This window comes from Taudactylus pleione, unplaced genomic scaffold (genome assembly GCF_031769625.1).
Source record: "Taudactylus pleione unplaced genomic scaffold, aTauple2 ptg000133l, whole genome shotgun sequence".
NCBI classification, from domain to species: Eukaryota; Metazoa; Chordata; class Amphibia; order Anura; family Myobatrachidae; genus Taudactylus; species Taudactylus pleione.
In genome coordinates this window covers 2,779,975-2,795,185 of record NW_028284535.1, presented here as the reverse complement: position 1 = coordinate 2,795,185, position 15,211 = coordinate 2,779,975, and the positions used below count along the sequence as shown (strand labels likewise).

General features: G+C 47.7%; 1 protein-coding gene across 4 annotated transcripts in view; it reads left to right on the top strand.

Moving 5' to 3' along the window:
• CPNE9 (copine family member 9) overlaps positions 1-14,966 on the top strand; it is a 384,344-nt gene extending 369,378 nt beyond the window's left edge. For all 4 annotated transcript variants that reach the window (XM_088473286.1, XM_088473287.1, XM_088473288.1 and 1 more), the window contains 2 exons: positions 7,018-7,091; positions 14,236-14,966. In XM_088473286.1, the coding sequence (XP_088329412.1) occupies positions 7,018-7,091; positions 14,236-14,418 (257 nt within the window). In that variant the 3' untranslated portion in view covers positions 14,419-14,966. The remainder of the gene's footprint in view (positions 1-7,017; positions 7,092-14,235) is intronic.
• Positions 14,967-15,211: the final 245 nt, after the last annotated feature.

The following is a 15,211-nucleotide window of genomic DNA, read 5'->3' as shown; positions in this document are numbered from 1 at the left end:
TCCCACTGACATCACTAGTGATGTCAGTGGGGCCGGCTTCTGACGGTGGGAACGCCTCCGACTGGCAGGCACGCCCCTGGCACGCCTACCAAAGGGGGCGTGCTGTCAATCAACATCGACAGCACGCCCCCTTTGATCAGACACTATGAGCGAAGGAAAGTCCTTCGCTCGTCGCGTCTCGCGCATGCGCACGACGGAGCTCCCTCCGTCGTGCGCATGCGCAGTGCAGACCATTGACCCACTTGCAAGCGGACAGCCGCTCGCGAGTGGGTCTGAATCAGGGCCTATGTTCTGTTTATTATTTTCTTTGTTTTCTTATATCTATGTACTATAATATTGCTCTGATGAATAAAAGAAATAAGAAAAATAATAAAATAAAAATCATTTAGAAAATACCCTTACCCTTGTATCAACTTCTAACTTTAGGGTGGTACCAGCACCTTTTTTTCTGAATACCGATATAATTTTTTAAAAAACATCAAATAAAAAAGCACTGCCTATATCGTTTGCTAATAAAAAAATTGGATTTGTTTTACTTTTTTTCTTTCATTTTTGTTTTTTTTTGCTTTGTTCATTTTTCTTTCATGGTTGTTCTCCAGTTAATAAAAAATAGACAAACTGTTTCCAACTCCTATGGGAATTTTATTTTGTAATATTGACCTACAGATACAGACTTACAAGGGGGAGCCCCCCCTCAAATGAAAAAGGGACCAGGAAGATAGTCTGTCAGGACAAAGTACTGAAGGGTGCCTAGAGAAGTTTGCCTTCGGTAGCGAATGGATGAATTCTCTCTTTGTCATACTTCCTCCTCTTTGAAAATATAAAGGACAGAACATGTGAAGGATTATAAGATTGAGTCCTGTTGGAGATAGATAAAGTGTAATGAAAGAGGATCACAAACTAAAGTATATCACATTTATAGTGGATTTGCAGACATCATTTTAAACTGCAACGGGAATGTTCCGGGGTTATTAAACCTTCAAGGACGTTAGTGGCTTTTGTACCATTTCACACAATACCAGTCATTTCAAATAAAAGTTAGATTGTAAGTTCACCATTTTAACATCCAAATCAAATAGGCAACTTTAACCTCTTCTGTCAGAGCTGCTAGACCGTCTCTCCTAAATACTGCCACAGGGGCGTTCTGTCCACATGCCATAACCGGCTGAGGCAAGAACAGGACACGGGGGCAGGGTGAGGAAAGGACAGGATAACAGCTATAGGAATGTGATAAACTATACAGTCAGCATGAGAAGATGGTTCAAAGCAGCGAATAGCATCATAACTACAGGGCCGTAAGGAATAGCCTCCAAGATGGGGACACGGGTGCTATTCCATCCAGTTTGGTAGAAAACATAAGCATAGGTTTTATGGTTAGATAAGACAAAATAATTAACTTTTTGGCCCCAATTCTAAATGCTATGTGTGGCGCAAACTTTATACTGCCCATTCCACAGCAAACATTGACCCAACAATGAAGCATAGGGGGGGCAGCATCTGGTTGTGGGGCTGCTTTTCCTCAGTGGGGACTGGGCATCTTGTTAAAACTGTTGGATGGATTAATGGACCTCAGGAGAAAGCTTGGGAGAAAGTTTGCCTCCCCCCAGTGATCCCAAGTACAAGGCCAAAGCAACGCTGGTGTGGCTGAACAACCAAAAAGGTGAATGTTTTACAATGGCCAAGTCAAAGTGGTATATGTTTAATATGCCGGCGGTCACTATGCCGACCGCCGGTATCTAGACTACAGAATCCCGGCGTGAGTTAATTAACCTACGCCGGGACACCGGCGCCGGACATCCCGATCGAAGGGATGCCGAGCGCGGACAGCCGTGGGGGAGGGGAGGGTTAGGTTTAGGGTTCCCGGGGGGTACTTAGGGTTAGGCACCCCCCCGGGAGGTTAGGGTTAGGCTAGGGGGAGGGAGAGTTAGGGTTAGGCACCCCCGGGGGAAGGTTAGGGTTAGGCACCCTTCCCCGGGGGACTTAGGTTTAGGCAGCGGGGAAAGGGGGGGTTAGGTTTAGGCACTTAGAGGGGGGATTAGGGTTAGGCACAGGGGGGTGGAGGTTAGGGTTAGGCACCCTAAAGGAGGGTTAGGGTTAGGGGGTATAGTAAGGTTAGTTCATACTTACCTTACAGACGATCGGGATTTCCTTCCATGCGTCCGGCGGTATTTCATACCGAATGCGTCAAACTCCAGATCAAAATCCAATCGAGAATCTGTGGCCATGTTTGTAACTTCCAGTCCACAAACGTCATCCAACCAAACCTGAGCAACCTGGAGCAGAGCTGCCGATGGAAAAGGCCAGCAAACCAATCACACCCTATGGAGCGGGGCAGTGAGGGCAACAATCCATGGTGCCCCACCAACTTTTGATTTAGATTGAGGCTAATATTTATTTATTTTTAAACTCTACATTTCACTTATACAGGTGGACTTTAAGGGCTTTCCTATCTCTGGAAAGTTTCATTGCCCTCCCCCTCCTTTTTTTCTTTACTGGGTGGCCTAAGGCAATAGCCCCTTAATTAAAATTGTCCTGCCCTAAGCAAACAACTGCACGTTCCCACACAAGCTTTCCTTTATTTCCTGCCAGTCCCTGTGTGCATGAAATAATTAGTAAATAAAAATAAAACAGATTAGTGATGCACTGTGCATGATAAGGTCGTTCGGTTCTGTAGGGCGAGAATCATCCTCCCCGACTGTTTCCTATCAGTTTATTGTCCCCACAGGAGAAACCGTTTTCATTACTGAACCTGTACAGACGACAATCATTAGCACGGAGCCTATGTATGTCACATATAATGTGTCTTCCTCGCAATTCTACTATATTATGCATGTACGCAGCAGAAAACCTCCTCTCCCAGCTCGGCACACTCAGTGCTTTAGTGCAATATTAATCTCACTTCATATTTTATGCTGAAGAAAGGGCATTATTATTACCAGGAGACATTGTATTATAATAGGGGAATTGGGGGCGTTTTAAAGATGTTAGTTGAGCATTATAGTGCATGAGAGGTTATTAGTGAATATTCTAGTATAATAAGGGGTATCGGGGTATACTGGGGTCATCACAAGTTACTCGAGTACTAAGAGTAAAGTACTTTTGGCACGTGACGTGAGAAGTACTTAGAGGGATGCTGCAGGGTTCTGCTATGTGCTTCAGAGTAGTATTACATATCAAATAATGTTGTGCTATCTGAAAATAATATGGTACGTTGGTTGATTGTGGGGGTAAAGCACAGTACCGCATATACAGGGGACTTGGAAGCTATTTATCAAATAATATTTGCGGGATATTCCCCGGAAACGGACGTTTTCGGAGGATCCCTGCAAATATTAAGGATCCCGAATGTACCATAGAGGGACCGCGGCAGATATCGGGGATCCATTTCCGACAGCAACCTCAGCCCCCATAGCGAATCTGCTGGATTTACCAAGCTATGCGACGCATTCCACGTTTGGCTCCGATATTATAACGCCACTAATATTAGCCGATGGGAAACTATTTTGCAGATTTTTCAGGAGGAGGGTGATGCATGCGCCAGCCGACGATCGCACATACGCATTGGCTGCCGGGAACCTGAACCTGGAAGAATTGTGATAGCGTTACGCTCTCACACTGCTTCCAGCTCTCCGTCAGGACAGGTCCTTATCGGAGCCTGTCTCCCGGCAAGAATGTTAGTAAATTTGCGTGAAGATACTAATCTTTACTTTGAGGATTTATGCGAATTTTATAACATTATAATAAATAATATACTCCTAGGTATTGGAATAGTCTTGGTATTGCAAAGTTACATAGAATTGTATAGGGGGAGGTTTAAAAAGAACAAATGGATGTATTGCTCATAGCAGCCAATGAGATTTAGCTATAATTCATCTAGTACACAGGTTCTCAAACTCGCTCCTCAGGACCCCAAACAGTGCATGTTCCATGGGCTCTATTTATTAACATTATTTTTACTAAAATAAAGTGAAAAAGGGTGTTTTCACACCCTTTTCACATTATTTTAGTTTCACCTGTAGTTATTACATGGCAATTGGAATAGAACTAGTAAAATTCTACTCCAAGCCCTAGTATCACTTATTTTTAGTAAAGCAGATCGCATTTCCCATAATTGTAATGGGAAATGTGATCCGACCATAGTTACTAAAAATAAATTGTAAAAAAATAACGGGGGAAGCCCTGTGATAATAACGCCACCTGGAGGTGGCATTATCCAGGGTCTCCCCCGGTTACCGGGCTCCCACTCTGCTCTAACGGGGAGAGCAGAGGCGGGAGCCGGTACCAGTAATCAGCTATGTGGTCTAAACAGACCGCAAGCTGATTGCTGTAAAAAAAAGAAAAAAAAAATTGAAACATTTTTTTTTTTACTTACCTGAATCCAGGGACCGGTGATCGGGCCTCCGGTGATGGCTCCTCTCCGGTCAGCTGGTCTCCCACAGTGCCCTGCTGCCCGGTCATCAGGTGATCGGTTCCCAGTGCAGTATGGGAGATCACCTGATCGGGAAGCCCGGAGAAGATCACCGGAGGCCAGGAGGATGCAGGTAAGTGTAATGAAGGGAGGGGGGGTCTCGGGGGTCCGTGATCGCGGGGGGCGGGGCTTAGCGTCGGTGGGGTGTAGCAGCGACGGTGGGTCGGCGCATGCGCGGGCTCTTAGTCATTGTATTTTTTCCGAAAATACCGCGACTAGAGTGCGGAGGGGATTCGCAGGGACAGAGCTTTATCACAAGCTCTGTCCCTGCAAGGGATTTATAGTAAATCCCTGTGATATTGCCTGAATTCGCAATGCGAATTCACTCGGTAATATCACACTACAATCCGCATTCAATATGCGGATTTTAGTAAATAGAGCCCATGTCCCTTCACAGAATTACAAGTGAAATAATTAGCTCTACCAGTGGATCTCTTAAAATGTGTCAGTGAGTAATGAATACACCTGTGCACCTGCTGGGTGACCTGCAAAACGTGAACTGTGTGAGGACCGAGTTTGAGAACCACTGATCTATAAAATGCTAACTACAATCTGATTGGTTGCTCTGTGTAAAACATTTACTTGAGCACCAAGGAGGGGGGATAGCGAGTATTAATTACCTGGGCTCAGGCTTGTTGGAGGGGCTCGGCAGGGGCCTGGGTCAGCTGCTAAGGAGGACAAATTAGAGAACTAGGAGGTATATTTACTAAAGTGAAAGTTTTTAGAAGTGGAGATGTTGCCCATAGCAACCAATCAAATTCTAGCTATTATCTTCTAGAAGGTCCTAGTTAAATGTTAAATAGAATCTGATTGGTTGCTATGGACAACATCACTTCTAAAATCTCTCAATTTAGTAAATATACCCCTAGGGGTAAATTTACTAAGAATCGAGATTGGAAGAGTTTAGTTATTTTTAATCTCGATTTGCATCGCCGATTCTTGGGTGCTTTTCCCGTTTTTCATCTCTCAAATTTACTAAGAAGTGAATTGAGATGGCCGATGGTGAAGCAGATTGAGATATCTCTCCCGAGTTGCGAGTGAAGATGAGATTACTCACCCGAGATTGCAGTGTTTCCTCTCTGCAAATCTCTCCCGAGCTAGCAGCCTGCACATATCAGTGAGATATGTGAAGGCTTCTTGTGTGTAAAACCTGTAAAAGAAGGGTTACATTTTGTAAAAAAAAAAAAGACGTAGGGTCCCCCCCCCAAAGGCATAACCAGGCCCGGACCAACACCAAGCTGCAAGGCCAGTACTGGTTTTAAATATACCGCTTCCTTCTGCCAGATATTGCTTAGATCACTAAGATCAGCAGCAGCTTAATCTTCTGCTGGCTCAGGGCCTGATTCAGAGCCGGACGCTCTGACAAGAGCGGTCGCTCTGAATCAGGGCCCTCCTACCTAAAATTGTAGCGGCCTCCTGGCCGCTCGCATAGCTGTGGGTGACCACCCACAGCTTATGCGAGCAGCCAAAAAGATGGTCGCGATGGTGAAGACCATCGCGACCATCGGGCTTGCGACGAGACCCTGCGGTAGGGTCTCGCTGCCGCAAGCATAGGAGTGCTTTTGGCTCTATCAGAGCCAAAAGCACTCCCACTGGCATCACTAGTGATGTCAGTGGGGCTGGCCCCAGACGGTAGGCGTTCCCATGGGAACGCCTCCGTCTGGGCAGCAACGCCTCCGGCACGCCCACCAAAGGGGGCGTGCTGTCACTCACCATCGACAGCACGCCCCCTTTGGTGCGAGACCCAGAGCGACGGCTTGGCCGTCACTATGCGGGTCTCGCGCATGCGCACGATGGAGCTCCCTCCGTCGTGCGCATGTGCACTAGAGCACCATCGACCAGCTTGCGAGCGCTCAGCGCTCGCGAGTGGGTCTGAATCAGGCCCTCAGTGTGGTCACAGAAGATGCGTTTGGGAAATTCTGGACAATACCTGCTGATGTCTTTCATTTCATAGCATAGCTGTAATGAATGTACACAGCAGAAGACAAGGAAATACAAGTGTGCTCAGTGCTATATAACACTACTGGCGCTCTATGGACCTGATTCAGCCATGCACACAGATTCCCGATTATCTGGAATCTGCGCAGGACCCATTTTGCGAGTGTGCAGATTGGTTCCTGCGTAGATGCACGCAGCCCCTTGAATGCCCCTGCCTGATTGACAGGCAGAGGCATTTAAGGTGTGGGGGCGGCGGGCGTTCCCGGAAGGGGGCGTGTCCGCCCCCCGTTCCAGGAGTGACCAGCCCAGGATCTGCGTTGATCCTGGGCTCGCAAGCCGGCCAGGATGAGTACACTGAGGCTTACTCAACTGGCTGAAGGCCTGGCGCCGCCCACCATCGCGATCATCGATGATCCCAGCCTGAGACCTCCGTCGCAGTGCTGGGATCGCAAATGCAGCAAAGAGTGTCATACACCTCCTGCTGCATTTGCATTATTGCTGAATCAGGCCCTATTAACCTTCTGAATGCTGGTTTGTCACTTGTACCAGTAGATTATTGGCATTCCTTTGTGGGCATATGATTAACTCCTCTCCCTTATTGATGTTTGCAGCAATGGAAGAACTTGATGGAGATGAGGTCCGGGTTTCCTCCAGAGGCCGCTATGCAGAAAGGGACATTGTGCAGGTACAGTACAAACGGGCAAATAAACTATAGGGGTGATTTAGAGTGCAGCCCCCTCTGCATGGACAGGCAGATCAGGGTGGTCATATGCAAGTGCAGTACAGTCAGGGCCGGATTATGGTTTGTGGGGGTCCCAAGGCCAATAACTTTTGGGGTCCCCTGACAATAAAATTATAAATACTATAGGCTGGGGATGTTATTAACATTAATAATATGTTAATATTACCAGCACCAGAAATGTGTCAGACACACTGTAGTGCCCCACAGCTATATTATATCACACAGACACCCCAGTTCACTTTGGGCCTGATTCAGTACCGATCGCAACTTCGACTGCAATAGCGATTACACACGCAGTCTCACTGTGAAGATATACTCATCCACTGCGATCGCTATGCCGTCGCAGCACAACATAAGGACACCCACCTTACCTTACACACATCTGTAATAGTTAGCAAGACTGCGAAACCATCTGTAACATTGAGTACAATCACAGGCTCGCGCACACTTGCAAAAGCTCTGACCTTACTCAGGAAATTCTAACCTCACTGAGTACTCGAGCTGCGAATGATATCGCAGTGCCTAATTTATGCCCGCCCCTGCATCGGTGTTCAAACGCAGTGGCTGGTTCGCATACGCATTCGCAGAATGCAACAATTGGCCGATTGAGTGCGTAATCGCAGTTGCTGAATCAGGCCCACGCTGGTGATGCAGCGATGCGTGTGCATGTGGGCCCCTGGGTGCCCGCCCAGCAGCCCTGTTAATCCAGCACTGAGGGCCTGATTCAGACCCGCTCGCGAGCGCACAGCGCTCACAAGCAGGTCGATGGTGGCCCAGTGCGCATGCGCGGCGCGCGCCATGCTCGTGCGCAAGCCCCATAGCGAGTGAGAACTTCACTCGCTCCAGGATTCGCAACAGAACGGGGTGGCTGTCGATGTTGATCGACAGCTCGTCCCGTTAGTAGGCGGGTAGGGGGGGTGGCTGCACAAATGGAGGCGTTCCCGAAGGAACACCTGCCGTTTGTGGGCGGCCCTACTGACATCACGCGTGATGTCAGTAGTGGACTTCCTGCTCTATTAGAGCAGGAAGTCCACTCGGCATTGCGAGTGCTGAGACCCTACCTTAGGGTCTCCTCGCAATGCCGATGGTCGCGATAATCGCGAGCAAAGCCAGGCTGCTCGCACAAGCTGTGGGTGGTCACCCACAGCTATGCGAGCAGCCTGGAGGTGGTAATTAAAAAAAACAAAACGCCCTGATTCAGAGCGAGCGCTCGCATATAGCGAGCGCCTCTGAATCAGGCCCTGAGTACAGTAATGGCATGCAAATTAAGCACATCCCTATGAGATACATCCTGCCTTGCATTATACGTATCTTTCAAATGAGCCCCCTTGCCAAGCATAAGTCCCTCGGGGGCACAAGTTCATGATGACGATTGTTGTACTTTGCTCTGGACGCTGGAACACACGAGATTTATGGTGCCATGAGTCCCGTTTATTATCAAAAAAGTGCAATTTCTTATCGCCACAATGTGGAGACATTTTTCTTAGCGATTTATCGCCATTTTTTTGCTGGGACAGTGACTTTTATAAGTAATACGTAAAGTTATACTGTAGTCAGCAGTGTCACACTACTGCTGTGTTCAGACATAGCATACCGTACTGCGTGTACATGCCCACAGTATAGAATGCCGGGGAGAGATCTGAAGGTGCGCAGAGGGTCACCATTTTCCCGGCGAGTTTCCCCACTGCGCATGCGCAAAATGCCGGAAAAATGGCAGCTGCGGCCATTATCCAGGCGTTTTATGCAGGGCTGTAGGGATTATTACCATTGATTGTGATATAGTAAGTGGTTATCGATTGTTACCAACTATGCAATTGATGACGATCGATGGTTTCACCAACCGATGGTAATCCCTGTTCTCTGACTGACTGGCCTGTGGGCAGGGGCATGGCCTAATTGCAGAAGGTGTGACCACACCTCCTTAGTTTTTTGTTTTTTTTTAAACACAGTGATGCGTGCTGGGGAGGGGGGTGCTGTGAGAACCTCTACCTCAGTCATGGGTGGGAGGGGGTGCGGTCAGTGTGAAGCTGATTGGTGCGGCAGCCTCCCACTGCAGGGTGATTCAAGAAGGAGGGGGGCAGCGCATTCAGGGCCTGATTCAGAGCCGGACGCTCTGAACGAGCGCCCGCTCTGAATCAGGGCGTTTTTTTTATTTAATTGTGCGGCCTCTTGGACGCTCGCATAGCTGTGGGTTACCACCCACAGCTTATGCGAGCGTCCATGATGATGGTCGCGTTGGTCAAGACGGGCTTGCGACGAGACCCTTGCGATAGGGTCTCGTTGCCGCAAGCCCTGGAGTGATTTTGGCTCTATCAGAGCCAAAATCACTCCCACTGGCATCACTAGTGATGTCAGTGGGGCCGGAGCCAGACGGTAGGCGTTCCCATGGGAAAGCCTCCATCTGGGCAGCCATGCCCCCGGCACGCCGACCAAAGGGGGCGTGCTGTCACTCACCATCGACAGCCCGCCCCCTTTGGTGCGAGACCTGGAGCGACGGCTTCCCCGTCGCTCGCCGGGTCTCGCGCATGCGCACGACGGAGCTCTCTCCGTCGTGCGCATGCGCACTTGGGCACCATCGACCCGCTTGCGAGCGGGTCTGAATGAGACCCTCAGTTATGCTGTAACATGGATGGAGGGAAACCATCTGGTTCTCCCCCATCGATGGCAAAACATTAAACTTTGCCCATAAAACATCGATGATTATGAATCATTGATGGACGATGGCTATCCCTACAGGGCTGTGACAGCCGATGTGGGACTTGGGAGAGGTGAGTATTAAAAAATCTAGGTGCACCCATTATAGATACGCCCCTGATTTATGCATATGCAAGTTGACACACTTCACGTTCAGTTCTTTTGTTGTCTTCTATAGGTATACTGTACCATTTGTTCAGTGGTGTCATTAAAAAGGACCTGGTACACACAAAGCAATAATACAGCACAGTTGTGCGTGAAAGAATATTAAACCTTGATGCTTTATTTCCAGCAAATGCATTTTCTCGGGCAGCACAATTGCTTTTTTCGGCGAGTTCTGACAGCGCACACAAACACTTGACATTTACCTGAATGTCTCAGTACATATGCACCAGCCAGCAGCCTGACAATAATAGACACTGCTGGGCTGTTTAGTAGCAGCTGCTGTCTTACGGCGATCGCACTGCTCGTTCGCTACGGGCACATTGTAGCAATGAGGCGCTAGTGGTTTGCAAGCCAGCAGTGACAATATTTATGGCGCCTCTGGCTTTGCATATATACTGACTCATTCAGGAGAAGTGGCGGGTTGGGAAGGAGCAGGTGTGCTATACTGGGTCAGAGCTGTGTATTCCTACAGTTGTGCTATATTGGGGCCCATTTATGAATAATAGTCGCATTTGCAATGTGATCTGGGCATGACATTACCGCTAGTGGTAGAAGTGGGAAGTTTGAAGTGGGGGTATGGAAAATATAAGGTTCTACTTATGCGCGCGCCGGGAAAAGGGGCGAGACCATTTAAGCAGGGACGTGTCCTTAAGGCATGACCATTTTTCACACCGTAGTACCCTTTATACACATTATGCCACACAACAGTACTGCCCCTTATGCAGTGTGCACAGTAGTAGTGCCTCCTAAACAATACCCACAGTAGTAGTGCCCCTTATACAATGCCCATAGTAGTAGTGCCCCTTATACAATGCCCACAGTAGTAGTGCCCCTTATGCAATGCCCACAGTAGTAGTGCCCCTTATACAATACCCACAGTAGTAGTGTCCCTATACAATGCCAACAGTAGTAGTGCCCCTTATACAATGCCCACAGTAGTGCCCCTTATACAATACCCACAGTAGTAGTGCCCCTTATACAATGCCCATAGTAGTAGTGCCCATTATGCAATGCCCACAGTAGTAGTGCCCTTATACAATACCCACAGTAGTAGTGCCCCTTATGCAATGCCCACAGTAGTAGTGCCCCTTATGCAATGCCTACAGTAGTAGTGCCCCTATATGCCCACAGTAGTAGTGCCCCTTATACAATGCCCACAGTAGTAGTGCCCCTTATACAATGCACACAGTGGTAATGTCCCCTATACAATGCCCACAGTAGTAAAGCCCCTTATACAATGCCCACAGTGGTAATGCCCCCTATACATGCCCACAGTAGTAGTGCCCCTTATGCAATACCCACAATAGTAGTGCCACTTATACAATGTCCACAGTAGTAGTGCCCCTATGCAATGCCCACAGTAGTGCTGTCAATATATTGCCCACAGTAATACTGCCCCTTATGCAATGCCCAGACTGCAGTCCCCATTAGTTTGCAGCATTAGTTTGCCTAAGACACGAGCTGTATCTACTGCATTAGGCTTTTCTTATAGAAGCATGATAATAAATAATAATATTAATACAGAAAGATGATTTTCAGCTCAGTAAATCTTAGTATGGAATTTAACTACCTCCAAAGGGTCTTTTCCACTACAAATCCTGATTTCTCATTATTTGTCAGAAGTAGGAGATTGTTCTCTTCTGTAAGCAAACATTAGAGGTATAATGTAGGTCTCTCCTACTTAAATGCTAGTATTCTTTTTAGGCTTGAGATTTGGGGGCCATTGTAGCATTAATCACAGCAGTACCGTAGTTATTTGACAATCTGTATTGTGGAGTATATTAGTTTTTGTTTTTAACATCATTAGTTTCGCCTCAGTGTAAAAGTTCAGCCTACCCAACTTTTTGGCGCCTACGCCTGTTTTGGAGGCGAAAACTTTTCATGCGCGCTCCCGATTTACTCCGTTCTCAATTAACAAAAACGGGACCCGGCGAATGTGAAACAAGCGAAAAGTGCAGGAAGAAGTGGGGGAATCACTCTGTACCCCAGATGGGCTGACTTCGGAAATCATTATGGTAGTTTAGTAGCATTCGGTATGAAAGACCGGCTGACGCATGGCCGGCAGTTCGATTCCCGGCAGCGTCAGTCCGACAGATGCAGAGATCCCGGCAGCGGCAGCCCGACAGCGCTGGAAATCCCGATCGTCCCTAGGTAAGTACCACCTAACCTCCCTTACCCTCCTTAGGGGTGCCTAACCCTAACCTCCCACCCTGTGCCTAACCCTAATCCCCCCTCTAAGTGCCTAAACCTAACCCCCCCTTCCCCGCTGCCTAGACCTACGTCCCCCGGGGGGGTTCCTAACCCTAACCCTTACCCTCCCTCCCCCTAGCCTAACCCTTACCCTCCCTCCCCCTAGCCTAACCCTAACCTCCCCCCGGGGGTGCCTAACCCTAACCCTCCCTCCCCCTAGCCGTGCCCTAAACCTAACCCTCACCCCCCGCGCCTGTCCGCTCGCGGCGCCCGGCATCCCTTCGATCGGGATGCTGGGCGCCGGTCTCCCGGCATCGGAAAAATGACAGGCGTCTAGATTTAGACGCCTGTCATTTAACCCTCGCCGGGATAAAGCAATCGGGAAGCCGGCTGTCGGGCTTATGTGAGCCGGTTTCCCGATTGAATCCTGTTAAGTATTAGCCCTAATTTAACTAGTTAGGGTACTTAAGAGGTGGTATTGCTTGCTATTAGCATCTAGGTAAAAGTGTTGAAGACTGGCATAAAGCCGTGTATTTTGGAGAAAATAAGTAGTCCCATGTAATTTTGGGTGATTGTAATGGGTACTAGTATATCTTATAGTCTCTAAAGTGAAGTTTTAGAAAAAGTTAAATTCCTCCGTCATACAAGCACCTGCAGTCCCAAAAACACTTGGACCCTTCTTAGAGCACCCCCAGAATCTTATTTTGCTCATTTTTTAAGTTGTCCCCCCACTTTTTTTCATTTTTTGTCCCAGATTTCTAAGGCTTTATTTTGAGGGTGTTCCGGGATTTTTTTTTTCCTGTTTTGGGGTGAATTGTCCTTTGGGGGGGGGTGTACCAAGGGCTCTGGGTGGTTTCCCAACATCTGCACCCCAAAATGTAGATTTAGCCCTTTTTTACTCCTGCTATTCTGTGGAGAAAAAGTATCGCCTATTCCGGTGCATTGACTTTCCGCATAGGCGAAAACGGACTGGAATTGAATACGGAGATACATTTTCAGGCCAAATTATTGCCAAAAAAACGGGTGAAAACGGCTTTTTTCACTCCTAATTGAATACGGCCCTATGTATTCAAAATTTCTGCAGGGACTTTGGTTTTGAGAACTAGATGTTCCTGCGCAATACAACCCAGCGCGTCAGAGGAGTCTTTCCCATTTTTAAACTACTCCTCCACAGTTTCCGACACTGCATATAGGCGGCGGTGTCATTGACTAAGAAACTTCGGAGGAGGATGAGGCTGCGGGAGAGGGTTCGCAAGAGAAGGGATTGATACTTGTTATTCCCCTTAGTTTGGTATATTTGGAATTCAGCACTCAGTATCTGGGAAGACATCTAGATCGCCATAAGCCCCCAGATCCTAAGTTTTACCACCTAAGGGCTGTATTTTCTCTGCTTTTTTACTTATTTTATGTGCATTTGTGCTGTTCTTGGGGTTGGGGAAGCTGTTGTGTTGGAGTCACACATACCCACTGGAAAAATTCTCTCCATTTATTTTTAATACATGGATGCTGTTCAGATTGTGACTCTATGAACAGGAGCAGAACTATAGTGATTGCAAGTTGTATAGTTGTCACAGGGCCGGGAGCAGAGGAAGGGCCCCATAGATCATGTGTTGTGCAGAGATTGTGTACAAATCGCGTTTAGTAGAATGGGGGGAGGGGGGGGGGGTACCCTGGAGATGCACTACCTCACCCTTATTTAATGTCTAATGTAGACAACCAGCCACACTGAACTATTGTTGATTGGTTGCCTAGGCATATGACTTCCAGGTGTGGTTTAATCATGTAACTAACAGGAGTGGTGGGGTCATGTGACTTCCAGTGGTGGTGGGGTCATGTGACTTCCAGTGGTGGTGGGGTCATGTGACTTCCAGTGGTGGTGGGGTCATGTGACTTCCAGTGGTGGTGGGGTCATGAGACATGTTCAATAGTGACTTATTGAAGGGGCCCCAGAGAAACATGTAATACTTTAGATTGCAGTTATGGAATTTCAGGGTTCTGATATTTTAACACCTCACTGCTTGTTTTTCTTCCTCTATAGTTTGTGCCATTCCGTGACTATGTGGACCGCTCCGGAAACCAAGTGCTGAGCATGGCCCGGCTCGCCAAGGACGTCTTAGCTGAGATTCCAGAGCAGTTCCTCTCCTACATGAAATCCCGTGAGATCAAGCCCCGCCAACTGCCGCCTTCCGCCCCCATTCAGAGCCTCCCCTCGCACATCTGAGCACCGACCACGTTATTCCGACCTGCACAGAATGGGGGGCACTCGCTACCATATGAACAAGAACAAAAAAAGACAGGGTTTCGCTTTGATCTCCCAAACTCCTCTCCCTCAGTCTGGCACCTACAGTACTTAGTTATGGAATATGCCTGCTAATAGCATCTCTAATAAACTAGCTGCACCCCAATCTTCCAGGGGCTATGCAATACGGAACTGGAACTTCTAGCCCTGGAATAATACCACTGGTCCTTCCGAAGGCAAGATTGTACTAACAAGGCTTCTGATCTTCTGATGGTCCACTGACAATGGAAGACGACAGTCAGATGGTCTCATTGACAGATGCATTATTGGGGGAGGTTAGCAGGTTTTGCACTATGAAAGGATACAGTGCTAGCTGGGTCATGCTGTACAGTATTTAAAAACTTTTTCTTTTTTTTTTTCCAGAATTTAAAGTATACAAATAATGTAAATTTGTGTTCTGAGGAATTGTATACTGTAATCCTCATCTGTCTCCAGATATATACAAATAAACCTTTAAACTAAACGCTGTTTCTCTGAAAAGTCACAGTTTGACCTGTTGTTGGGTGCTGAGGTCTGAAACGCCAAATAAAGGGCCTTATTCAAAGTTCTACGCTACGCATGATGTTTGCGCAATTGAGCTATTGTTTTGCAAAACGCAGATAAAAGTCTCACTGCACGTGCGCAAGCTGTAGTTTTGCACGCCATTTGCATGGTCTCCGTAATCGCAAGGTCCTGACCAGGTGGCCGAAAGTGTTCACAAAAGGAGGTCGGTCCA